Source organism: Equus caballus, chromosome 12 (genome assembly GCF_041296265.1).
Source record: "Equus caballus isolate H_3958 breed thoroughbred chromosome 12, TB-T2T, whole genome shotgun sequence".
Lineage (NCBI taxonomy): Eukaryota > Metazoa > Chordata > Mammalia > Perissodactyla > Equidae > Equus > Equus caballus.
Window position 1 is genome coordinate 11,284,591 of NC_091695.1, and position 27,533 is coordinate 11,312,123.

General features: G+C 43.3%; 3 protein-coding genes across 41 annotated transcripts in view; 1 reads left to right on the plus strand and 2 right to left on the minus strand.

Annotated features, from left to right (window-relative positions):
- The window catches only part of AMBRA1 (autophagy and beclin 1 regulator 1), a 157,876-nt gene extending 147,083 nt beyond the window's left edge, over positions 1-10,793 (minus strand). For 7 of the 28 annotated variants that reach the window (XR_011423859.1, XR_011423861.1, XM_014729446.3 and 4 more), the window contains exon 1: positions 10,319-10,525. The gene's annotated coding sequence lies outside the window, so the exon portion shown is untranslated. Of the gene's footprint in view, positions 1-10,100 lie in introns of all 28 variants that reach the window. The other 21 variants (XR_011423858.1, XR_011423860.1, XM_005598067.4 and 18 more) reach the window with 16 other exon arrangements.
- Positions 10,794-16,814: 6,021 nt separating this feature from the next.
- Positions 16,815-26,784, minus strand: HARBI1 (harbinger transposase derived 1). Its single transcript, XM_005598076.4, has 3 exons — positions 26,675-26,784; positions 25,143-25,961; positions 16,815-18,822 (listed from the first exon to the last, which is right to left on the minus strand). The coding sequence occupies exons 2-3, from the start codon at positions 25,810-25,812 to the stop codon at positions 18,443-18,445; spliced, it is 1,050 nt and encodes a 349-aa protein (XP_005598133.1). The 5' UTR covers positions 25,813-25,961; positions 26,675-26,784; the 3' UTR covers positions 16,815-18,442.
- Positions 26,600-27,533, plus strand: part of ATG13 (autophagy related 13) — a 42,174-nt gene continuing 41,240 nt past the window's right edge. For 4 of the 12 annotated variants that reach the window (XM_023653791.2, XM_070228448.1, XM_070228451.1 and 1 more), the window contains exon 1: positions 26,806-27,431. The gene's annotated coding sequence lies outside the window, so the exon portion shown is untranslated. Of the gene's footprint in view, positions 27,432-27,533 lie in introns of all 12 variants that reach the window. The other 8 variants (XM_070228450.1, XM_005598028.4, XM_005598029.4 and 5 more) reach the window with 7 other exon arrangements.

The following is a 27,533-nucleotide window of genomic DNA, read 5'->3' on the forward strand; positions in this document are numbered from 1 at the left end:
TCCCATTTCTACATGTGCAACAGGAGACCAAATCAATTTTTAGAGGAAAGAGATTCTCAGTCCCCATCTAAGCCCAGCCAATAACTCTCCAGTCACACACTCTATGGACACTGCAGATGCTGGCTTTGATCCCTACGGTTTAAGAAGGATCATAACAATCAGAAAACATCATACAGCCATGGAAAGACTCATTCACGAGAAAGAACACAGCCTTGAGCATTCAACATGGGAGCCAACAAGATTCAGAATGCTAATCATCTATTTTACCAGGAGACCTTGAGCAATTCACCTACTCTCTATTGATTATTTCTTCATAAGGAAAATGAAAATATACTCATTAAAATGCCAGAGATACCGTTTTGATTAACCATCAAACAACTATGTTCTGGGGTTACCAGGGACCTCCACAAGTCATCTTTGTCATCTCCCTCATTTCTTAACAAGCCCACACCTAAATCATCCTAGAAAGACAATTATCAAGTCTTTGGGGAAGATATTTCACAACTGCCTTTGGTAACATTCCAGCACCTCGTAGTTAGGAAGTTCTTTCTAATTTGTAATCTATATCCCTCCTGTTGCAATTAAAACACATTCCCTCTTGTCTTGTCCTCTATGGAAAGAGAACATCTGCTTACCACCACCTGAACAATATCCCTTCAAGAGATTATAAAATATAGGAAGCCCATTTCAAACAGCTTCATGCAAACACGACGTGCTTTTAAAGGGGTCACCTTAGACAATGAACATGATTAAGAGTCTTAAATTCCCAATTCCATCACTGACTGGCTCTGAAGATGACAGGAAGTTAAAACGATGCAGACGCTGTACTTCAATTATCCCATCAGTAAAATGCAAATAATAAAACCAGTGAGTTAGGAGAACTCACTTCCTCAAAAGGTTAAACCTACAGGAAAGAGATTCTCAGTCCCAATCTAAGCCCAGCCAACTCTCAAAGCTCACACTCTATGGAAGCTGCAGATGCTGGCTTTGGTCCTTATGGTTTAGGAAGAATCATAACAATAATGCATTACCACAGGGCCCTGCAATTCCACTCCTACGTACATATCCAAAACAACTGAAAACAAGTACATGCACATGCATGTTTACAGCGGCATTATTCATGATATCCAAAAGGTGGAAATAGTCCAAATGTTCATCAACAGATGAATGGACAAAGAAATTATGGTATCTACATACCCAAAAGGTTACATATTATATGATTCCACTTACATGAAATATCCAGAACAGATCAATCCATAGGGACAGAATGCAGACTGCTGGTTTCCAGGGGCTGGTGGAAGGGGGGAGTGAAGAGAAACTGCTTAATCAGAAGGAGGTTTTACTCTGGAGTGATGGAAATGTTTTGGAACCAGAGAGAGGTGGCAGTCGCACAACACTGTGAATGTACTAAAATGCCACTAAACGGTTCATTTTAAAATGGTTAATTTTATGTTATGTGAATTTTACCTCAATAAATTATTTTGTAAAAAAGAATGCTAGGAGAACTAACGGGGACAATATCCACAAAATGCTTAGCTCTTCCCAGGAAAGCCATCATATAAAATTCTAGGTAGAATGACAACCAAAATGTTTAACATTACCTCAATATAGCCTATCAGACTCTCAGCAAAGAGTATGTAATGGGAAACAAACAAGAAACCAAAAGTCTAGAGTCACAATTATACAGTATCCCATAGGGAAACAAGAGCCAAGAAATAAGTGAGTGAAGAAAGATAAAGTAAATAACCAAGCACATTAGCTAATTAACTATAGCAACAATGACCATAGGAAAGCAATAAGAAAAAATAAAGGTAAAGAAAGAATTTTAAAAGCCAATAATAACAAAATATGGACCCATTAGGTAAGGAGGTGAAAATAGAAAGGCTAATGGCACTAACGTTGAAAAGTACATAAACCCTTAAATTCCGAGGCCACATATAAGGACCATGAGAATCATTACTCTCACCATCTTGCAAGTATCCTCATTGCCTTGCCCCTTTCTCCTTTTATACAACCTCCTGGCAAGACACCAAGGCTAAGCAGCCAAGGACACAGAAATGAAAAGGTATTGTTCCTACCGTCATGGACCTTATTATATTACTTCTTCTTAAAGTATTACTTCTTACGGAGAGGCAGACAGGCTAATAATCAAAATATACAGACCATTTTCACTTCCTCCCTTTCCACTTCTTAAACCCACTCCAATCTGGCTTCTGGCCCTACATTCCTCCAACATTTTTCTTGCTATGATCATCAATGATCTCTGTTGCTAAATCCAACAAAATTTAGGTGATCACTTCCTTCTTGAAACATGCGCTGCTATCAGTTTCTGAGATTTTCTCTTAAATTCCTTGGAGCTTGGTCCTGAGCACTCTTCTCCTCCTGGTCTATACACACCCTTCCTCTAGGTAATCTCATCCATTTTCCTTGGCTGTAAATACCACCTATATACCAAGAGCAGCCAGATTTATTTCCAGCGCCACTTTTGAGCACTAGCTCAAAGACTGTGTACTTGATGTCTCCACTTCTATGTTTTCACAGACATCTCACACTTAGCATGACTCAAACCGAGGTCTTCATTCCACTCCCCAACTCTAGTCCAAATCTGCTTCTCCTCCAATGTTTCTGTCTCAAAAATGGCAACTTCATCTACCCAGATGCTCATGCCAGAAATCTGGGAATCATACTTGACACCTTCCTCTTCCCACATATCCAAGCCATCATTAAGTCTTGCCTGTCCTAATTCTAAAATATCTACTGAATCTTTCTACTTCCCTCAATCTCCACTGCCTACAGCCTAATCCAAACCATCATCACCTTTGGCCTGGACCACTATAACACATCCTAATGATTATACTTCCCCTACTTGTTCTGTTTCCAAATTTTCCACAATTTCCAAATTTTTTTCGACAAATTTCCAAAAATTTCCACAATGTAGCCAGAGTAATCTTTTAAAGTCATCTATTAGGTCACAACACTCATTCTTAAAATCCTCAAAGGGGGGCTGGCCCCGTGGCCGAGTGGTTAAGATTACGCGCTCTGCTGCAGGCGGCCCAGTGTTTCGTTGGTTCAAATCCTGGGCGCGGACATGGATCTGCTCATCAAACCACACTGAGGCAGCGTCCCACATGCCCCAACTAGAAGGACCCACAACGAAGAATATACAACTATGTACCGGGGGGCTTTGGGGAGAAAAAGGAAAAAAATAAAATCTTTAAAAAAAAAAAACAAAAAACCCTCAAAGGTTCCTGTTATACTTAGGGGAAAAATCCAAAATCCTTGACACAGTCCGAAGTCTGTACTCTTGTCCTGTGCCCCTCTCCTGCCTCACCCACTGCTCACTGTATTCCAGCCACACAAATGTTCTTTCGGTTTCTCAAATGTGCCAAGTTCTTTCCCACCTCAAGACTTTCATATATGCTGTTCTCTTTACCTTCCCCTTTCATGCTTCTCGTCTCTGCTTAAATACCACTTCTTCAGAGAAACCCTCCCCAAAGCTCCAATATAATTCAGGTTCCCCCACCATACTCTCTTTTTCACTTTTCCATCATAGGACTTTACACACATTGCAAGTATACTTCCACTGGTGTATTTTTTGTTTATTGTCTCTCTCTCTCCCCTCTGGACTAAGGGCATGGACAACATCTATTTCTTTCACTCTAGCCTTAGTATGGTGGCAGTAGTTTAGAGAGTTTAGAATTGTTTAAAGTAGGTTAGAATCAGTATAATTTACGGATTAAGAGCAGGAAACTATGGAGCCAGGCTGCCTGGATTCAAATCCTGGTTCCACTAGTCACTAGCTCTATGACCTTGAGCAAACTGCTCAACCCCTCTGTGCCACAATTTCCACATCTATAAAATGGCGAGAATAAAAGTAGCTACACCATAAGGTTGTTATGAGAATGAAAAGAATCAATGACACAAAGCACCTAGCCAAGTACCTGGCACAAAGCACTTCAGTAAGTATTGGTTCTGATCAGCTCTTATGGTCTCCTCACCACCTACCACAGAGGGAGACATTCAATAAACATTTACTGAATGAATAACTGAAAAAGAACAGACTCCACTCTTACCATTAAATAAGGTTGTTGTTGGGTTTTTTTCCTGCTGAAGAAGATTGGCTCTGAGCTAACATCTGTGCCAGTCTTCCTCTATTTTGTACATGGGTCTCTGCCACAGCATGGCTGCTGACAAGTGGTTTAGTTCTGCCCCTGGGGACCGAACTCAGGCGACCAAAGTGGAAAGCGCTGAACTTAACCACTAGGCCATGGGGCTGGCCCCTAAATCAGTTTTTTAAAATGACAGAGCAGGACTATTATAAAGATATAGAGAAGAAAATATGAACAGTTAACGCAAAGACTGAAGCCACCCACAATTTACAATGGCATAAAGAGACAAGAGTAATCAAAAACTAACTCCACTGGATTCCTTGCATACCACTATGCAAAAAACATGTTCACTCTTCCACAAGTTTACCCAAGGTGATTTGGTAGCTTTGACTTTTCCCTAAATGTCATTTTTTTCCATGCCTTTAATCAACTTCTCCGAAATCCTTCAAGCACCAATCACAGTTCAAATAGATGGTAAAATTCAGATGCTAACATCTTCTACCTGTTTTGCAAAGAAATGTTCTTCTGTTCCTAAAATAACTCTGGCCTGTTATGCTACATATATTACAAAAATCCTCAAAACTTTGCCATTTATCTGACACTTGGAACTCTTTCAGAAAATTTTGTTTTCTACATTTCTCTTGCCCAGTAGACTCATCTGCTTACTTTAATTTGAAGGGCAGTGAGGGGAAGGAGGGACTGACACGCTGTTTTTTGTTTTTTGTTTTTTAACATTTTATTTTTCCTTCTTCTCCCCCAAGCCCCCCGGTACACAGTTGTATATTTTTAGTTGTGGGTCCTTCTAGTTGTGGCATGTGGGACGCCGCCTCAGCATGGCTTGATGAGTGGTGCCATGTCCATGCCCAGGATCCGGACAGGTGAGACCCTGGGTGGCCGAAGCGGAGTGCGCGAACTTAACCACTCGGCCTCGGGGCCAGCCCCTGACATGCTGCTTTAACTGCCTGTTCCCTCTTCAAGTCCTCTTCAAGTTTTCTCAAGACTGTAAACTTCAATCTAGTATCACTATTATTTGTTCTCCTTCTGAAGAACACACAATGTGTTTTCTGTTTGTTTTCTGAGGAAGATTAGCCCTGAGCTAACTGCTGCCAATCCTCCTCCCCTTGCCAAGGAAGACCGGCCCCAAGCCAACATCCATGTCCATCCTCCTCCACCCCATACGTGGGACGCCTACCACAGCACGGCTTTTTGCCAAGTGGTGCCATGTCCGCACCCGGGATCAGAACCAGCGAACCCCGGGCCACCGAGAAGCGGAACGTGCGAACTTAGCTGCTGCGTCACCGGGCCAGCCCCTGAACATACAAATCTTTATCTTCTTATAACAATCATATTGAAATGGTAACAGCTGGCACAGATAGTGCTATGTGCTGTTAAATGCCTTACATCTATCAACTCCTTTAATTCTCACAACAACTGTGTGATAGTCTACAGATGAGAAGAGGCACAGAGAGGCTGAGTAACTTGCCCAAGTCACAGAGTAGTGGCACTGGGATTTGGACCCAGACTGCCTGGCTCCAGAGTCAGTGCCACTATGTTATTCAAGAGTCTGGGAAGGGGCCGGCCCCATGACCAAGTGGTTAAGTTTGCACGCTCCACTTCAGCGGCCCTGGGTTTCACCAGTTCGCCTCCTAGGCATGGACACGGCACCACTCAACAGGCCCCGCTGAGGCGGCGTCCCACATGCCACAACTAGAAGGACCCACAACTAAAAATATACAACTCTGTACCAGGGGGCTTTGGGAGAAACAGGAAAAATAAAATCTTTGGAGGAAAAAAAAAAGAAATTAAACTCATTAGTCAAGCAAGCTGGATATTTATAAGTCATAGTTATCCTTTATGATGCCAAAGCCAGTGTCATCACACATTAAGTAAGAGACAAATATTACATGGAGCAATCTTAAATGAAGGCTTCCACTGTAATGGCAGCAGGGGAACTTTAATTTACTGAATCATGGTATGTTGTGATTGCAACTTTTTAGGGGGATTAAGGATGTCATAACTGAAGACTCCAATCCCAGTGAACAGCCAGGGAACACCTTCCTCACTGCTTCATCTCTCTGTCAGCCCTTGTTTGTTTCCTTCAAAGCACAGCCTAAATTTCAATATTCATCAGATACCTAGTCAACTCTGTTCCCCAGTGGAATAAACTGTACGAACCAGAACACTCATGTCTACCTTTGTACCCCAGCATCTAATGAGCATTCAATAATATTTGCTAGATGAACGAAAGTCTGAAAAGGTGAGGGTGGAACAGAGTCACAATCAAGAAATAGTTCCGGGGCTGGCCCCGTGGCCGAGTGGTTAAGTTAGCGCCCTCCGCTGCAGGCGGCCCAGTGTTTCGTTGGTTCGAATCCTGGGCGCGGACATGGCACTGCTCATCAAACCATGCTGAGGCAGCGTCCCACATGCCACAACTAGAAGGACCCACAACGAAGAATATACAACTATGTACCAGGGGGCTTTGGGGATAAAAAGGAAAAAAAATAAAATCTTAAAAAAAAAGAAAAGAAAAGAAAAGAAATAGTTCCAAAAGGTCTGAGAGGAATATTTCATAGCTCAGGAAAAACCACAGTCCAAGAACAATACTCAATGAAGAAAGGAGAAAGTTTAGGTAGAAAAGTGGAGATTATCAACCCCACAAGCAAAGGAACAGACAGAGAACGAGACAGAAAAGATACTTCCTACACTAATCTACAGACAGCCAAGCCAGCACTAACTGGAAGAGAGGGCGTAAACAGCCTAGTCTCCCCCATCTCAACACACAGCACCTAAACCCCGGCTTTCACTAGGACTTCCAAGCACTTACTCCTCTCCACATCCACATGAGTAAGCTCCTCCAACGCCGCTGTAGTGTTTGTCACCACTAGCCTCCATGACTGTCACGCGTAACGCTGCCCTGAAAGAACTAAGTTGTCCAAGAACCTAGATGACATCCGTTCATTGTTGCCGTAAGATAGCACAGAAGTTAACATTTGAAGAGCACTTTATCTTTTGAAAGCAGCTTCACGCACTTTTTCTCAACGGAAGTATTATGATAGAAGTATTATCTTTCCCATTCTTTACATGCGGACTCATAAAAGCATTCAAAGCCCTCGATTTGAATACCAGCTCTACTACATGGCAGCTGGGTGATCTTGGTCAAATTATTTACTCTCTCTGAGTTCAGTACCCACGGGGAAAATAGTATCTATCTTAAAGGACTGCTAGGAGTGTTAAATGAGACAACCCATGTAAAGGACATGACACATAAGTGCTCAATAAAGGACAGTAACCTTTCCTATAGCCTCCTTAAATAATTTGTACACGATTTCTCAGCAAGTAAGCTGGTAAATTTAAGACTTAAACCCAGGTCTCCTGATTCCTTAATCTGTTTTCTTCTTACCACATCACTTTGGCAGACTGCCACATGCTACTGGGCACATAAATACATTCCGCCAATAAGTGATCGCAAAATTTTTATAAGTAACTAATTTTAGCTTTGCGCAAAGGAAAAAAAAATAGATCTAATTAACTTGGAGGGAAAAGGGGTTTGATATTATAAAATATAAATTACCCCCAAACCACAGGACAGGTTGTACCATAGCACTTCTGTAAAAACAGAAATTATGACAAGAAACAGAAAGTTCTCTCTGGGTTTATGAGGAACAATTGGAGAAAGAAACAAGAATGACTATGATTAAAGGAACTTAAGGGGTTTTTTTGGTAAACCAAACCACTGGGCAAAAAGATCTGTATTCCATTCCAAAATAAGTCTATCAAGGCTGAGACACATCTTAAAAAAAAAAAGAGGCCTCAGTATGCTAACAACAAAACTTTTTCTCTAGTTCCTTTAAGAGTGGGATACATGGGAAGAGTGAGATAAATTGTCAACATAAACTGCCAACATTCATGGAGATCCTTAAAGACCATAAATGTTTAGATTTAGCATTAATAAACAGCATAAAGCAGTCAGACCAAAAGAGAAAAAGTTCTGTAAGTTTTATAACACGTGTTGAAAATATTTTGAAAATTATACGGCATAAAGTTATTACTCTGCTAATAAAAATGACTAATTTTTATCAAGTGATATACATAACTCCTTCCAGGACAAGTTCTAGATGACACTCAAAGAAGTTCACATTTTTAATAATCTCCAAGAACTTTCCTACTAAAGAGAAGACGGAATACCTCAGTCACATTCTGAACCTGTAAATTTCCGAAAGGAAACTCCAGAAGAGAGCTTGATCTGACATTGACAGAATAACACAAGATTTAACCAAGAAGGGTAAAAGTGGAGTGAATTTCGATCACAAAGCACATGAGAAGCTGATAAGAAGCTGCATCCCCATATCCTCCCCACCGCAACTAAATTTCTTGCCCTCCTCAATTCAACATCTCTGCTGTTTCCTACAGAAACGTAACAAAACGTTCCTAACATTTCTCTGTGGTACTCACAGCATACTCCATTTATTATTTAGCGTTCATTAGGAGCCACTCAGAGACTCTCTAACTCTAAATTTTACACAGCATCCATTAAACACCAGGAGATAATGTGCTTCCTTCTCTAAATTCTCTCCTCTGACATAAAGTCTTTTCTATCACAAAAAATTTTTCAGAGAACACACATTCTTAGCCTAACTTCCCAATCTAGATTCTCCATAAAGATAGTCTGGTGGCTTTTCATTAATCCCTTTCTGGAAGTACAGAGGTCCTTATAACTAGGAAAAATCATTCATGATCAAGGGCCCTTCATTTAAATCTTGCTGACCTCACACCCCCCAAAAAAATTAGAGCAACAATAATCTTTCCAAAACTCATATGAGAATTCTAAAATTATTAAAGGAACATAGATTTGTAGAGTTTCCATCCAAGAACTAAGAATTTAGTCTGCTCTCCCTTAAAACAATTCTGTTACTGATTCTACATACTGTGGAAATACTTATTCAACCTAGAATGACCTCTAGGCTGATTATTTTTTTCGACAAAGAAGTCACAGAAATTAGGATCATGACACTAAATCCAATGAAAATAAAATGAGTAAGAACACTTAGTCCCCAAAGTTTCCAAGTTGGGAGAGAAAAGGAAAACATAATGGAGTTCCCAGAATGTTAACTTTTCATTTAAATATCTCAATATTTGAATGATTCCTACACACAGCTTTTTTAACTCTTAGTACATGCAGTAACTAACCCCCTAACCAAAGATAACAAAACTGTTCTGAAAGAGACCCCTTGGGTTTTCTTTGGATTCTTCCTAGAAAGCAAACTCTCTCGGGACAAATATCTGACTTCAAAATCTGAGCATCCTCTGCTGGACATTAACCACTCAACAGCAGAGTTGAAAGACGTCCACTGAGAAACAGGCTGAGGGGAAGGAGGAGAAATAAGTATCAACCAGAAGGCAAAGCGGACAGCAAACAAAATTTTCTATCAAGAAAGAAAAAGAAACTGTTACTGCTACTCTCGCTAAAATGATACAGACTTTGAAAAGCAAAACCAGCCACAAGATCGCATGGTCCCTTGACTTCTGAAGTCCCCAGAGACAGAATCTATATTCCTAGGAAGGAGGGATTACAGACAACCAAACGGGAAACCACTGACTGGTAAAATGAAAAAAAAAAAAAAAAAAAGTGAACTGGTAAATGACAAAAAACGACATTTAAAGATCTGTCGGGGATATGGGGAAAAGTCACATCCCAGACCTCAGCCTCAGTTTCCCTACCCGAAAAAGGCGAGAATGTGACACTTCGCTCCGAGGAGCGAGAGGGCCTTGTTCTACATGCCTCCACCTACTCAAGGGTCCCTTCAAAGGCTGGACTCAGAGGGGATCCTCAGTGCAATTGAGTCATGACACCCAGAGCATTGGGGGCGGGGAGGGGGGAAGAGACTAAGGGGGAGGGTCAAAGCGCGCAAAGCTCCATCCGTTCCTGGAAAGCGATTTTCCCCACACACTGGGGGTGCGACACCCGCCCTCGACCCCACATCCCCTCCCTACCGAGCCACACCGGGAAGCCCCAGCATCTCTCCCTCTTTCCGGCTTCTCCCTCAGCTCTCCGCCGCCTCTCCGACCGCGCCCCCGAGCCCAGCCGCGTAGCTCCTCCTCTGGCCGTGACTCCGCGACCGAGCCGCCCGCCCACCCGCCGGCGCCAAGGTCTTCGCAACCCGGCGGCGGAAGGATGCCGGGCCCGGCCTCCCAGACTCCTCCGGGCCTACCTGCAAGGCGGGCGGGGGCTCGGTCGGCTGCCCAGCGGCTGGACTGAGCCACAGAGAGGAAGAAGAGGCAGGGAGGTAGCAAGGGATCCGCTCCACCGACCAGCGGGAGAAAGCAGCTTGAGCGCGCGGCCTCGCGGAAAAGTCAGGCTTCGACCCGGTGCCGCCGCCGCTCAGGAGACATCAAGCAAGAAGACGGCGCAAAAGATCACCGAATCCACGAACGCCCCAGACATCAAAGCAGGAGCGCCCGAGCAATCGTTCAAGGAACTACAGTCGAGCGCCGAAAAACAGCTCCGCTCCGACTCAAGGTCCGGCTCCTGTCCAAGGCATAAGTAAACAAGCCCAGATCAGAAGCCGTGGAGTAAAGAGCTTGTGCTTCTGCCATTTTCTGTGTTGGTTGCCGGCTGTCTTAGTTATTTAGAGAACCGAAGTTTTTATTGGGAGTGTTGAAGATCAAGTCATAGCACAGTAACACGTTGTCTAACTATAGGTGGGCGACTGCCTTAGGGACTCGCAACATTATTTATCCCAATTGAGCAAATTTGGCTCTTAGTTTTCTCACAGAACAGTGAGGTGAATAAACGATATACAGAAATATATATATGATATATATGATCGAGGCACGAAGAGAGAATCCAGACTGAGGAACAAAGTGAATAATGTCTATTTAAAGCTCCAATTTGGCTCCCATAAACATAGCAAAGAGAAGCTGGGAAAATTCAGGGTTGAGTGGTCTGACCTTAAGACAGGAAAAAACGTAATACACGTACTGCTTTCCTCTTTTGTTTCCCTCCAAAGGCCGAAACCATGGGTGTGCTTCTTACTAAATGAACAGACGTCTCTTTGGGTTCAGAACCTGTCAAAGTGTGTTGACATTTTCGTCGTCACAGTAGCTTCTTTCTGAAGTCTCTTAGTAGACAAACTAATATGCTTAGCGCAAATATGGATTAATATGTACACCCTGGGTGCAATTCAGTAAATCACATAGATCCCTACAAATATGGATTACCAAGTGTGGGCAATAACACAGTTTATCCTACCTCCTCCTAAGAAGGGGGGAGACTTGGAGAGTAAAGGTGTAAAATGGAAACAAGATAGTCCCAGCTCTTAAAGAGTTTATAATCTAATCAAAGTGAAAGACACCCCCCGCATCCTTACAATATTAGCTTTATTTACAATTTATTGTAATTTTTTAAAAATCTCCTTTAAGTCAATGAAAATACTTAAGGGACAACTTGTATATATAATGGAGGATAAGACAGCACCCATAATATGAGGACAAAACACAGGGCTTTCAGGTAGCCCATGGCAGAGTAGTTGAGTTTGGCAGCACTGGTTCTTGGTTTGGATCCCAGATGTACACCTACACAACTCATTAGCCATGCTCTGGTGGGGACCCACGTATAAACTGGAGGGAGATTGGCACAGATGTTAGCTCAGGGCTAATCTTCCTCGAGTAAAACAAAGAGGAAGATTGGCAAGAGATGTTGGCTTGGGGAAAATCCTCCTCAGCAAAAATACCCCAAAACACTGGGCTTTTGTTGTCTACCACTGTTTGAGGAAACTTTTTAAGTCAGTAAAAAATAAATAAATAAATAAATAAAGATTTTTAAAAATTAAAAAAAAAAAAAGCAGCTGGCCCTGTGGGATAGCAGTTAAGTTCACACATTCCTCTTTGGCCACCCCAGGGTTCACCAGTTCAGATCCCGGGTGCAGACCTACACACTGCTTGTCAAGCCATGCTGTGGCAGGTGTTCCACATATAAAGTAGAGGAAGATGGGCATGGATGTTAGCTCAGGGCCAGTCTTCCTCAGCAAAAAGAGGAGGATTGGTGGCAGATGTTAGCTCAGGGCTAATCTTCCTCAAAAAAAAAAAATTTAAAAATAATAATAATAAAATAAAGTCAGTAAGCATTATAGCAACGTTTATGAAAGTCTAAAACAAAAGAAAAAAATTAATAATCTGCTTCCAAAACACAAAGTTTTAATTTGTTCATGTTCCCCTGCAGTCCTTGGAGATATCTTACATAATTTTTTAAAGTTTAATTTAAGCTGAGATACAACACTGTTACTGTTTTGCATTATATCATTTCCCTATTAAGGTCTTTAGTAGTTATTTTTAACAGTTGCATAATATTCCATTGAGGGGATATACTGACCATGCTCCCCATCGTTGAATTTGTATGTTGCTTCCAAACATTTTCTGCATAATAGGTATTGCTGCTCTTGGAAAGAGGCAGTTATAACTTTATTATTTATGATTGGGACCTATTGCACATAAACAAAAAGAGTAAGAAAGCAAGGTAGCTGTTTATTTCTCAGTCACGTAAAAGAAATCCAGAGACGTACAGCAGCAAACTACTGCTTGTTCTTATGGAGAAATCCATTTAGACGGAAGAGTAGATCAGTAGTTGTCCCTTAAGTATTTTCATTGACTTAAAGGAGATTTTTAAAAAATTACAATAAATTGTAAATAAAGCTAATATTGTAAGGATGCGGGGGGTGTCTTTCACTTTGATTAGATTATAAACTCTTTAAGAGCTGGGACTATCTTGTTTCCATTTTACACCTTTACTCTCCAAGTCTCCCCCCTTCTTAGGAGGAGGTAGGATAAACTGTGTTATTGCCCACACTTGGTAGGGTGAGGTGTGGCCGTTCAGTGTCAGGGACCAGGCTTCTGTCTTGTTACTTTGACATCTTCAGCAAGAGGCTTTCATCTCAGGTCCAAGACAGCTGCTCCAGCTCTAGCCATCATGTCTACATTCCAACCAGCAGGAAGCTGAAAGAGGAAAGGCATGTCTCCTAGCCATAAGGACACATCTTGAAAATAGCACAGGACATTTCCACTTATATGCCACTGACCAGAATTTAGTCACACAGCCACACCTAACTGGGAATTAGCCTTTATCCTGGGCAGGCGTGTACACACAAAAGTCAGGGACAAATGGAAAAGGGGACAACTAAATAAGCAGTCTCTGTCACATTCCTGGAGCCAGATGAGGAGCGTGCAAATAGACTTTCCTTTGCTGTCATCCCAGGGCGGAGTTTCTACTCCTAGAATACATGCTTTAGAGAAGATTCCTTCTTGGGGAGGCGTGTGGGGCATAACTTTCTAGAGTTACAGCCCTCATTCAAATTTGACCCAAATAACAACATTATTTTAAACCTTGATTTCAGTGAGAAAAAACAAAGAAGCTAATTTCAAGGCTACAAGAAGTTTTCAGTTTTTCAAAAGCTGGAGGCTTTTTGGGGGGAAAACACCTGAAGGTTATGCAAATATGAATCTAAAATCATCATCTGAAAATGGAGATATACGAGCAGCTTAGGCTAGCCTGTGAAACCATGGAAAAGATGGCTTATTCTGCAGGCAGAGCTGCAGCTCTACAGGTAAATTTCTTTAGAGAGCCGTTTCTTTTCGAGTGTGGATTTAAGCTTCAGTGTGACAGCAAACTACTGCTTGTTCTTATGGAGAAATCCATTTGGACGGAAGAGTAGATCAGTAGATCGGGAGGAGAAAGCCTCAAGTCTACAGGAAACTCCTCGCATTGGACGAAGACCTGAAAAAAAGAAACCAGGTGGGCAGAAGTAAAGATCATCCTGGGATGTACCACTGATGCCTACATATTGGTGTTAAGACTCAATAACTCATTATTACTTTGATTGTTGATTATCGTATTCTGATAGGATTCTTCTGGGGGAGCTGCCCCCTGGAAGGTAAGATTTCATTTCCCCTGAGGTAGGGTGACCAACTGTCCCAGGTTGCTGAAGATTAAAAGGTTTCCCAGGACACAGGACTTTCAGTGCTAAAACTGTGACAGCTCTGGGCAAACTGGGACAGTTGGTCACCCAAGAATGGACCTAGCCACTGTCAATCATGTGGAAAGAATTTGGAAAGTCTAAACCAGAAAAAGAGTATTGGGACATGTTGACCAGGGAAAATTGCCTGGGATGAAGGGTGAACAGAGGGAAAAGGAGATAAGGGGAGGAATCTGTTCCTTATCTTGGCTCTGGACACTGAGAAATGTCTATCACACTCTAGGTGGTAGAAATCAGGTCTGAACCTAGGATGAGATAATTCCGTAGCAGTACCATGAGTCATCTTGTTAGGAAGACCAGGAACAGGAGTCAGGCTTCAAGCAGCCAAAATGATGAGCCAGTTGCAGCTTTTGCTGTTGCAATTCTATTCTGTTCTTTTGTAGCCTGGTCTCATGGCACTGTGGGGTAATGTATACACTTTGGGCTGGATGGGAAAGGTAGAAGCAGTGTTGTGATGTGGGAGCAGCCCAGGGAAGGGGAGAGATCCCAGAACAACAGGTAACCATTGACAGAATGATGGACGGCTCTTCCTTCTTTGGAATTATTGATATGGGATAAATTTCCAGTGGTGGAATTTATCAGTGGATTGAAGTGTATGAACATTTTAAGACTCTAAAATGACAAAGGAATCAGCCCTTCCATAAAGATAGCGGTATACATAAGGGTTAGAAAAGTCTCAACAAAATGATAGACTTTTAACGTTTGGCTGGGTAAACATGGAGATTCCTTTCAAATAGACTTACTGAAATTTACTAACCTATGATTTCAAGGTCTACTTTTCTTGCTCCTGTTTAGTAGCTGGAGATTTTCTCTCACCCATTTGATTGTCACAAAGGGGGTCTTAGATGATAGTCATAGAAAACAAAAAGCCTGTGAACTTGATGTTAGGGAACTGAGGTGTCCCCAGCCTCCAGCTAGTCTTTCTCCTACCTTCCTTCATTGCCATGCTTACAACCAACACACTCCTGCTTGATTCTGAGTCCCTGATCTCTTATAGCCACGATTTCATAAAATCTGGGTGGGATCTTGAGAGCACTATGTATGGGCCCTGAGGACATGTGCATGCACAATGGTTAAGACACCTTGACTTCTTATTTTCTTGTCTTCCTCCTAACTTCCCCTCCATTGCCAGGGAAAGCGACTGCTGAGCCCGGTCCTTGAGTTGTTCTTGTTTATTGTTTCAGGGAGGAATACAATTGCAGTATGTCATCTGTCTAGCTTTTATTTCACCCCTCCTCACCTCTTATATGTCTTCACTCTGTGACCCCCATTGAAATTGTGTTTTGCTTTTTGTCCCTAAATTAGATTAATTTGCTATAGATCCTTTACAGTCCAAGGATCAGGAAGGAAGCTCCATTTCTGTTCAGTTCATTTTAAACTAAGGATATGTTTATAGTCCCTCTTTTGCATAATTTGGAATTGGTAAACCACTGATGACCCAATATTATGGCTTTCCCTTAATATATCCTGGGATTTTGCTGTCTTGAAACATCTAAGGGCAAATCTGGAAAACTCCTCTGCTGGCCAGATGGAGTCATCTACAGGAAGATGAGGCTTACATAAGACAGTGAAGACAAATCCTTGACTCTTTCCCAAAATGGTACTAGGAAGACACTATAAATTAAATCCACCATAAGGACCTCAAGAGAAGATTTCTCAGGTACTTATAAAAAGCCTCTATAAGCAAACCTTTTTGGCAATTTGGAAACATAGACCTTGAGCCCTCCCCTAGATCATTTTGGGGGAAAAGTCTGAGTATGGACTGAAAAAATCCTGGCCTCTAAAAATCCAGGTCAAAAGGAGATTAAAGGAATAAATTTGAACAGTTATTCTGTGGAATTATTAGGAAAAATAAACACTGCCAGCCAATGTTCAGTCAGATCAGCACTTAGAAATTATCCTTGGTGTGCAAGTAATAGACTTGAAATTGCTTTTGAAATCTCTCCAAGACTGTCCCTCCCATTCAGGATCATGTCACCGGCTAGTGAGTTAAGTTGTAAAAACTCCAATTTTCCTTTTTTTTTTTTTGAGTAAGAGTAGCCCTGAGCTAACATGTGCTCTTTTTGCAGAGGAAGACTGGCCCTCAGCTAATATCCGTGCCCATCTTCCTCTACTTTATATGTGGGACACCTGCCACAGCATGAGCCAAACGGTGCCATGTCTGCACCCGGGATCCGAACCGGTGAACTCCAGGCCGCCAAAGTGGAATGTGTGCACTTAACCGCTGCACCACCCGGCCAGCCCCCAATTTTCCTTTAACTTAGTTTTTTAAGGCTAAAATTCTAGGCACTTTCCAAGATCACCCTCCACCTTGCCACTTAAGATACATAGGTGGCAGTAACCTTTTTCTTATGCAATACTCATAATAGAACCAAAATACCCATCTCAGGAAACTTGGCAAGACTGTTAAGAGTTAAAAGATTGTCTTAGGAGGGAGACAAAGCATACTTGGGTCACAAGTTAAACTTTACAAAGAAAAAAAATGTAACAGGACACCTCTGTTGCACAATGAATAGAGCTAGTTTCCAGTCATCTCTTCATCATTCACTCCTATCTCAATGACATCATTGTACATATTAAGCTCAACATCCTGCCAAAAGGAACCCACTCTTTTATAGAGTAGGATGCTGATGGGAAATAGCATTTGGAGTAGAAATAAACAGCAGATAATAATCCATAATTGTTTTTAATCTTGAGGATGAGTCATCCCTAATTTATTTCCAAATTTCTTCTGTCATCAGCTGTTCATTTCTTTACTTTGAAAATCACCAGATTAACATTGCCAGAGGCAGGTAGGAAATGAGCCAGCAGGACAATTCAGAGGTATCACATGGTGAGTGGCTGAGAGACTGCGGACAAGACAATCCTCAGGAAAGTCTCTTTTTTGTCCCAGCAAGGCACCAATGTGTGAACCTGATTAACACTTTCATTATTCCAATCAGGTTATTTTTGTATCAGTATAATTTTAGAACAAGACTTGGTGGGGGGTTGTTTATTCCCTGGGAAATTCTGTCCATCACTTGGCACACAAGATATTCAAGTAGGTCTAACTCCAGAATTCATTTAAACCAAGAAATTATATTCCTTTTACCTCTCCTTTTTAATACTTTCACATGCCTTCTTTATTTCCTAAATCTTCCTTCTGTGCAAGGAATTTCAAAGCAGAAAGGTCAAACGGACATTCTAACATCATGATCATAAGAAATGCGATCTCTTTAGATGTCAGCTGTCAAAACCTGGGTGAATCGCCTCTGTCCACCAATCTATCAGGGTCTTTAGATCTCCTGTAAAGTGTAAGCTTGCTATTTTGTTTATATTTGACTTGTCTTCTTTAAGCCGATTGGGTTTTTGGTTTTTCTTTTAAAAGATTGGCACCTGAGCTAACAACTGTTGCAAGTCTTTTCTTTTCCTGCTTTTCACCTCAATCCCCCAAGTACAGAGTTGTATATTTTAGTTGTGGGTCCTTCTAGTTGTGGCATGTGGGACGCCGCCTCAGCATGGTCTGATGAGCCATGTTTGCACCCAGGATCTGAACAGGTGAAACCCTGGGCCGCTGAAGCGGCGTGTGTGAACTTAACCACTTGGCCACGGGGCTGGCCCCTGATTCGGTTCTTAAACCCATTTAGCCTCTAACTCCTACTCAGGGTTGGAAATAGGAGACTGGAGTCCAGATGTTCTCCCTAGAACCAGGCCCAAGTCATAGTCCAATTATTGCAGAAAGACTGAAGATGGAGGTTTCAGACTGCCCCGAATAGCGTCTTAAAACACAAAGCTTCAAACTCATATTAGTAGCCATTTACTTGTCAGAAGACCATTCCCCAACTTTAATTTTTTTACACTTGCCTCAGATTATGCCTATATAGGCAGCACAGTAGAAAAGCTAAAATACTATCCAAATAATTCAGGACAAACAATATAATTTTCATTTGAAATCTCTAGATAATTGAAACCAAAAGAAGTCTTCTGACTAGATGCCATTTCCCCCTTTGCTTTGATTTCGTAGGACAACCATAAATGTCTGCAACCAGTGAGCTTTCAAATGAGTGGTGCTCAACCTGCAGTCCAACAGATAGTAAGGAATTCTTGTCTTGGTTTTGGTTTAGTTAATAAATTTGCAAATGAATCAAGATATTCTGCAAATGAATCAAGATATTCTGGCATGGTCTCAACCCTTCTAAAATACCCAGATTAAATGTCAGTTTGTGACAAGTCATGCTAGATGGTGGAACTGTGTGGGGGGTGGTGAGGGGGAAAGTTTGTCACGACTCCTTCTGAAACTTCTGAAAGTTTCCCTCCCGCTCCTTCACATTAGCTAAAATGAGTGAGCATCAGCTCCTGACGGATGCGGTCAGCCTCTAGGTCCAGGGACTCCATGTGCTCATATTCTTCCTCAGGGGGCTGTTCCATGGGTCCTGTCACTGGAGAGGACCAAACATCCATCCCATGCTCCAAGGAGATGTTATGGAGGACACAACAGGCCAAGATGATGTGGCTGGACTTCTCCGGTGAGTACTGCAGAGCCCCCTTGGATCCATCCAGGCAGCGGAATCGGGAGCAGAGGGTTCGGAAGGTCTTCTCAATCACGCTGTGAGTTGCAGAATGGGCCATATTATAGCGATATTCGGCTGGAGTTTCAGGAATGTGCAGTGGGGTCATGAGCCAGGTGCGGAGAAAGAAGGAACTGTCACCTGTGGGGAAGGCCCAAAGAAATCATAAATCATTATAACTGGGATACAAATGAAAGGAAAATCCAGGAACATGTACTGGGAACAGACAAGAAAACACAACAGCTTCCAGAGCCAAAGCGTACCAGAAAAACCAAGAGGGAAATGCTGTGGTAGAGAAGGCATGCCAGTGTCATGAGCAGGAAGACATGAGTCTTGGCTGGGAATATCCTTGGTTAAAATCAACAGACAAAAACGGCTCATAGCTAAAGAAAGTCAAGTCTGAAAGAATGTTCCTAGGAAGGAGGTAAAGGCGCTGGAGGAAATAAAATTTCTGGATTTTCTGAATTCAGATATTGTTCTCTCACAAAAGATTAGTAAAAACTATCACACAGCAAGCCAACCTTCAAAATCTCTAAAGAGCAAGAGTGCAAGAGAGATAAAAGAGGATTCTGCTAGGAGATCTCAAACACTTTGGAGGAAAATGTCTAACTTTACCATTAAAATGTCAGGTCTGAAAGCACTACCTAGGGATTTCAGAGTATTTCACGGACAATAATCATTTATTCTCCCAGTAATAAGAAAAATAAAAGTCTCAGCATCTGTGGCAGAGATCAGAACTCAGGTGTTCTGCCCCACTAGATGTTATATACACTAGAACAACGCCTTTGTAATAAAGGAACTGTTAGAATTCCACATTAACAAGGACAGCATAAATATAAGGATGCAAACAGTAATCGTCAGTGATAAGGAAATAAAATCAGAAGTCAATTAAAATAATATACACGAGGCATTTCCCTCAGGCGACTTCCTTATCAAATGATCCTGGGGAGTGCTAAAAACAAAACAAAAACTGGGGCGCAATGTCCTATTACAACAGTATAATGTTTCTATAAGGTTTAATTGTCCTGACACTACATCTGGCAGATGAACTGTCTCACACAGAGGCACAACTGCCTAGAAATACAGACAGGCCCTAGGAGTACCAAGTTGCACACTCGCTGTGTTCCTGACCTACCATCAATTTTGGTAAATAGCTATGGTCTGTTCAAAGAGTGCTAGACATCGTTCCAAAACATATAGGACTCCTTTGTTTTAGAGGGTTACATTTCTAAGAGCTGGATTAACTTTAATTACAAAGTTATTTTACTGAGATGTAGTTGACATATAACATTGTATCAGTTTTAGATGTACTGGATTAACTTTTTTTTTTTTGAGGAACATCAGCCCTGAGCTAACATCTTCTGCCAATCCTCCTCTTTTTGCTGAGGAAGACTGGCCCTGAGCTAGCATGGACCTCAGCAAAAAGAGGAGGAAGACCGGCCCTGAGCTCACATCCATGCCCATCTTCCTCTACTTTATGTGTGGGACACCTACCACAGCATGGCTTGCTAAGCAGTTCCATGTCCGCACCTGGGATCCAAACCGGCAAACCCCAGGCCGCCAAAGCGGAATGTGCACATTTAACCACTGAGCCACTGGGCTGGCCCCACTTTTGTTTTTTTTTTTGTAGGGAGAGATTTGCCCTGAGCTAACATCTGTTGCCAATCTTCCTCCCTTTTTTTTTTTTCCCTCCCCAAAGCCCCAGTGCGTGGTTGTATATCCTAGTTGCAAGTCCTTTGAGTTCTATGTGAGCCACCCCCACAGCATGGCAACTGAGAAACAGGTGGTGTGGTTCTGCGACCACGAAACGAACCTGGGCCACTGAAGCAGTGAGAGCACCGAACTTTAACCACTAGGCCATCAGGGCTGGCTCTGGATTAACTTTAAGTATCTAACAAGCCTCACAAAGTTTGCAAATTTTATATTCAGCTGACTTCCCTGCCCCACCACCCCCAAGTACAACCTATTTTAATTGAACTCATCCCTACTAAATATTAAATTTAAGAAACTTGATGTTATAAATAATAATGAAAATAATATCTATGACTCACTGAATATCTACCATGTAGGAGGCACCATGCTGGGCACTTTAAAAATATTAACTCTTGGGGCTGGCCCTGTGGCTGAGTGGTTAAAGTTCCATGTGCTCCACTTCAGTGGCCTGGGTTCACAGGTTCAGATCCCGGGCGAGGACCTACTCCACTCATCAGCCATGCTGTGGAGGCATCCCACATACAAAGTAGAGGAAGACTGGCACAGATGTTAGCTCAGGGCAAATCTTCCTCACATGCACACACACAAATTCTCTCTTATTATCCCATCCCAACTCTGCTGGGTTAGATATTATTGAACTCATTTTACAAATGAGAAGATCAAAGAGATGTCAGCCATCCTTTGATATGTCAGGCAAAGGAAGAAGGAGCTAGTCACTAAATGCTAATGGCAGACTCAGAGTTGCCAAAACAATGGTGTAATGCTGTAAAAGAGAATAATACAAACATTTAAGATGAATGCCATGGCATGGAGTTACTAAATGATATCTGTTAAACATTTCTCTAAGAAACAGTATGGGCCTTAAACGGGGAAACCTACAGGACAAGCTAATTAAAGTAGACCTTTTATAAAATGCTCCATCGTCATTAACTGGTCATAATCCAAGCACCACTGGCAGACAGACACATGGGAGGGGATTAGGATCAGAATTGCTAAACAGATTACAATTGCTTACATGATCAGTCATCCATAAGACATTCTGGCAGATCTTACCCAAAGCTGCTTAACAGGACTAGGCCAGGAGCTGAAGAAGTAAGGACTCAGGCTGAATTGTTTGCAGGAAGAGGTACATTTAGAGAAGAAGAATTAGGTAATACACTCTGAAGGGACAGATGAGAATGAGGACACGAAGGGATGACACCCATGGCGAAAATATGCTAAAAAAACCCAAAGGGGAATCACAGCTAATTCTAGATTTGGCAAATCTAGAAATATTCCACAAATCTGACAGTGTGAAGACATCAGCCATCTTATCTCTCTCTCTCTTTTTTTTTTGGTGAGGAAGATTGGCCCGGAGCTAACATCTGTTGCCAATCTTCCTTTTTTTTCTTTTCTTTCTCCCTGAAGCCCCAGCACATAGTTGCATATCCTAGTTGTAGGTCACTCTAGTTCTTCTATGTGGGATGCTGCCACAGCATGGCTTGATGAGTGGTGCTAGGTCCACACCCAGGATCTGAACTGGTGAACCCCAGGCTGTCAAAGGGAAGCACATGAACTCAATCACTCAGCCACAGGGCTGGCCCCTTATCTCTTTTTCACTTTTTGGAGGGGAAGATTCACCCTATGCTAACATCTGTTGCCAATCTTCCCCCTTTTTTCTTCCCTTCCCCACCAAAGCCCCACTACATAGTTGTAAGTTCTTCTAGTTCTTCTATGTGAGCTGCTGCCACAGCATGGCTACTGACACACGAGTGGTGTGGTTCAGGGCCCAGGAACGGAACCTGGGCCACTGAAGCGGAGCATACTGAAGATTAACCACTAGGCCATCACGGCTGGCTCTCTCTTTTTTTTTAACATCTTGTCATTCCTCACAATCCTGCTAATCTTCTCCTGCATTACCCCACTGTCCACACATCCTCCAGAGACCAGTGTTTTCCAAACTTAACTATTTGTCCAAATCATTTAGGGCACCTGTTAAAAATGCATATCTAGATTCTTTCCTTGAAGATTCTCATTCCAGAAGTTTTTTTTTTTCTTTCTTCTTTTTCCTTCTTCTCCCCAAAGCCCCCCAGTACATAGCTGCATGTTTTATTGTGGGTCCTTCTAGTTGTGGCATATGGGACACCACCTCAGCATGGCCTGATGAGCAGTGCTAGGTCTGCGCCCAGGATCCGAGAACTGATAGCACTAAGGTAATCTATTTCACATGTGTATGCTTTCCCAACATCCTTAGTGCCTAGCATGTGCCCTGGTACCAAAACTGGCCCTAATAAACATTTGTTAAATGTTGTTACAATATCCATTTCTCCTACTTCCACTCTTCTTGTAAAGAGAGGAATCAGAGATGTATATAAAAATTGGTCACAGCTTTCACTTTTCAACTATGTCCTGTAAACAACTAAAAAAACTACTTTAAAGCTATCATTCCAACTGAATCTGGGGTCCCAAGGAAGGAAAAGAAAATCAATTAATTCCTAAATGACCTTAAAGTGCTAACAAAAGCAATATTTGAGGGCTAGCCCTGTGGCATAGTGGTTAAGTTCAGCGTGCTCTGCTTCAGCGGTCCGGGGTTCAGGGGTTCAGATCCCAGTGCGGACCTAGAACCGCTCATCAAACCATGCTGAGGCGGCGTCCCACATAGCACAGCTAGAAGGACCCATAACTAAAATGTACAACTGTATACTGGGGAGCTTTGGGGAGAAGAGGGAGAAATTAAAGAGAAATAACTCCCGAGTGTCTATTACATGTTAAACGCTGTGTTGTGTTATGTGCATGTGCAGTGCAGATATGATTAGTGGTTTTGAAAGAGAGGTCTTCCAATCTTTAATGCATCTTTTCATCTCTCAATAATATGTTGTAGGGGCCGGCCTGGTGGCTGAGTGGTCAAGTTCATGCGCTCCGCTTTGGCAGCCCAGGGTTTCACTGCTTCAGCTCCTGGGTGTGGACCTCGCACCGCTCATCAAGCCATGCTGAGGCAGCGTCCCGTGTAGCAGAACTGGCAGGACCTATAACTAGAATGTACAACTAGGTACTGGGAGGTTTTGGGGAGAAGAAAAAAAAAAAGAGGAAGATTGGCAACAGATGTTAGCTCAGGGCCAATCTTTAAAAAAATAATAGTAATATGCTGTGGGGCCGGCCCAGTGGTACAGCGGTTAAGTTCACACATTCCGCTTTGGCGGTCTGGGGTTCACCAGTTCAGATTCCGGGTGCGGACACGGCACCGCTTGGCACGCCATGCTGTGGTAGGCATCCCACATATAAAGTAGAGGAAGGTGGGCACAGATGTTAGCTCAGGGCCAGTCTTCCTCAGCAAAAAAGAGGAGGATTGGCAGCAGACGTTAGCTCAGGGCTAATCTTCCCCCACCCCCAAAAAATAATAATAATATGTTGTTGTATACAAGATAACCCTTATCCTATTGCTCACTTAAGAGCAGTACTTTAAGAAAAACAAACAAAAAACCCCCTACGCTGTCAGGCTCAAGGGTTTTATGACTGTTAAGTAACTGTATTCCTCACAGCTGTACAGTCAGCCCACTTTGCACTATCCCATATTGAATGGATTCTTGTCCTACTCATATCACTAAGCCAGGCTTTGCGATGGCACTTGGGCAGATCCGTAACTGAGTTCCTACAAGAACTGTGTAAGTGCACTGTCTCCTATCATTTTCATAGAGACATCATAGTGACAATCACCAATGGCAAAAATCCTATCTCATACTTGTACAATACTTTATAGTGAACTTTGATATATATTACTTAATCTTAACAATAGGTATTACTGCTGTTGGTATTATTTTCACCATTTTACAGATGATAAAAATTAAAGCTCAGTTGTATGGATGTCCTATATTTAACCAGATCTCTACCAGTAAGTATTTCAACTGTATTTAAAGGGAATGTTTCTGTAGGGTTGTTGTTTGCAACTATAAAACACCACTGCAATACAAATTCTTGTATGCAATTTTGTTTTCCATCACCAATGTTCATATTTATGAACATGTACCTCCAAGATAAATTCTTAGAAGTGGAAGGCCTGGGTCAAATAATATGTTTTTAAGTTCTAATAAATGTCTTTAAATGTTGATTAAAAAAAATTAAGGCTCAGGGCCAGCCCAGTGGTGCAGTGGTTAAGTTGGCACGTTCCACTTCGGCGGCCTGGGGTTCGCTGGTTCAGATGCTGGGTGCGGACCTATGCACTGCTTGGCAGGCCATGCTGTGGTAGGCATCCCACATATGAAGTAGAGAAAGATGGGCATGGATGTTAGCTCAGGGCCAGTCTTCCTCAGCAAAAAAGAGGAGGATTGGTGGTAGATGTTAGCTCAGGGCTAATCTTCCTCAAAAAAAAAAAAAAAATTAAGGGGGCTGGCCCCGTGGCCGAGTGGTTACGTTCCCGCGCTCCGCTGCAGGCGGCCCAGTGTTTCGTCAGTTCGAATCCTGGGCGCGGACATGGCACTGCTCATCAAACCACACTGAGGCAGCGTCCCACATGCCACAACTAGAAGGACCCACAACTAAGGATATACAACTATGTGGCCGGGGGACTTTGGGGAGAAAAAGGAAAAAATAAAAAAAAAAAATAAAAAAAAAACCTTTAAAAAAAAATTAAGGCTCAGAGAGTTCTCAGCTCAGGGCTCATTAAAAAAAGGACAGAACTGAGACTCAGGTCTATAGACTCCCATGTTGCATTCTACTGTGCTACATAATTTTCCTATGGCTATAAAATGAAGCATTTACCTCTGCCAACTTACCAAGCAGCCAGCTATCTTTGTGCATTCCAGCTTCAAACTGACTGCTGAGAGAAGACTGCTGCAGCACAGCATAGTCCTGGAGGCTGCCCGGCCAGTTTGTCTCCACAGTCATTAGAGCCCCTCTGATGTCACACACCATCAGGCAATTTAAAGAATGCAGACCTTTGCGGTTCACATAGGAGAGGTCTTCAGCATTTGGCGCCTTGATTGCCACATGGATACAGTCAACCACCCCTATTACCCCTGGCATCCCTGCTAACTCATAGAACTCATCCTTCAGAGCCTGCATGGAGGACTCATCAGCTGGAAAGTGAATGAACTGTGAGGCTCTTTCCACAAGTGCTTCGGTGACATTGGCAACACATCGACTCATCGATGCCTGGCTGATACCAATAGCATCTCCCATTCGAGTCTGGAAGGAACCTGAGGTATAGAAGCCCAGGGCTGCAAGGATCTGTGTCTCTGGGCTAATAGCCCTGGATCTCTGAGTAGGTCTGGAAAGACTTGTCCCCAGGAGCTCCACCAAGTAATAAATGAACTGTCGAGGAAACCCATACATGGACATCAAGTATTCATCTGTCACATCATCCAGCTTAAAGCGGTCTAATGTCCGGTGACCTCGGCCATACAGCAAGAGATCACAGTCAAGCACTGTTATCGGTATAGCCATGGTACACGCAAATGCTGTCTCTCCTTTCCTCTGCTACTTTTCCTGAACCCTTCCCAGCGAAGATGTTCGTGCAAGAAGATATTTAAGGAAGTGTCAGAATTCAACAGCTAACCATCAGTTAAATGGCTCTGGCATTTATAATCTTCTCTCTGTAAAGGTTAAAAGAAAAAAAATTAGAAACCTACCAAAGACTTTAAAGGGATTCAAAGGCTACCCCAACTCCTTTTCTCAAATTTTCATTTTGTGCAAGCAAGAGCTGCAATACCTGTAACTTTGGGTCTTTCTCCACCAACTCATGGCTGCATGACAGCCTTGCTTTGGTTTAAAGGATAATGGGAGCTGAATTTCAGTGGCTCATTTAACGCCTGGCATTTGAACTGGGAAGAGCAAAAGATTAATGGAGGTCACGGCACAATTATCCACAAGGGAAAAGAGGTCTGCTCCTAACTATACAGGCCACGAAGCAGCTGACATAAGTCATAACTAGCCGGGGCAGGGATTAGTCACGGCGGGTTTCATTATCCACAGCCCTCTGGCTCCACAAGTACCGGATGGATGTGCGGGGTGCTCAAACCAGTCTAGCAAGGGAGAAGGGGGCAAAAAAATGCCCGCAACCCAGCCTGGTGGACGCAGATTGTGTGTTCTAACAACAAGCTTTCCTCTACTCCCAAGAAATCCAAATCGTGAGGCTGAGGGCTAGGAAGTAAGAAAGACTAGACAGGTTCGAAGGAAGGCGCGAAAGAAGAGGCTGGGAGAGCAAGGGTTGGGAAGCCACTCCGCCGCTTTTAAAAGGCACCTGAGAAACGCATACGGAAGTCTGACTGCAACGGCCACTCAAAGTCAGGCAAGGCCCGTCACCCACCTCTCGGCGGCTGCCAGGTTACCAGCCGCCCTCCCCGCCCTCCCAGCCGGGTGGGCCCTCCTCCGGAACCGGCGCGGCTCCCCAGCGGCCACGGCGTCAGCGCAGGCACCGCCCCCTCCGCGTCAGCGCCCGTCCCACGCCGCGTCCTCACGGCCGCTGCAGCCGCGACCTGCGGTTCGCCGGCGCACATTCCACATGCGGCCCAAATGTGATCGCTCTTTCAAAAAGACCCCTGTGTAAGCCTTTATTTTCTTCCTAGGCCCTTGAAAAAATCAGTGAAAAAGAGTCATATGGAAAGGAAGTCAACTTTGATGGGAATTTCGAAGATAAAGGAGAGTAAATACGGCGTCCATGTTGTAGCGAAAGTGCGGCTGAGGTTAGGCAGCTGTATTTCCCCCATGGCCCTGTCCCTCGCCCTCCGCCTTCACCGAGCGGATGAAAACAAACACTAACGATGGCGGCGCCGGGAAGCGAGTGGCTGCTGGGCTTAAGGCAGGAGTGACCGCTTGAGCTGTGACGGGAGCCTGGAAGAGCGCCGGTCGACGTGAGTGCGACAACTCGCGCAGTCCTGGAAGCGAAACACCCGGGGCCTGCGAGCCACGAGCCTGCCGAGGCGTGAGGTTATCTCTCTGTGACCCGTGCTGTCACTGCAGCTCCGGAGCGCGGAGCCCTCGGCCAGGAGGCGCAGTTGGCCGGCCCCAGGCCCCGGCCTCCGTAATGAGAGCTCCGAGACACTCTCTGTGTCGCAGCTTCGCAGGTACTCACTTTTTGGGGGGATACCCCCAGATCTCTCAGCGCCCCCGGGTGGGAGGCTATGGATCTGCGGCCTGTCGGGACCTCCTTGTGAAGCCGAAGTGGG

What these genes read in the sequence shown, in the direction of transcription:
- HARBI1 (XM_005598076.4), bottom strand. Translation starts at nt 25,812, where the DNA reads ATGGCTATACCGATAACAGTGCTTGACTGTGATCTCTTGCTGTATGGC. An exon ending in CAAAGATAGCTGGCTGCTTG is followed by an intron (nt 18,823 to 25,142) that starts GTAAGTTGGCAG and finishes CCTTCCCCACAG; the next exon opens with GTGACAGTTCCTTCTTTCTC.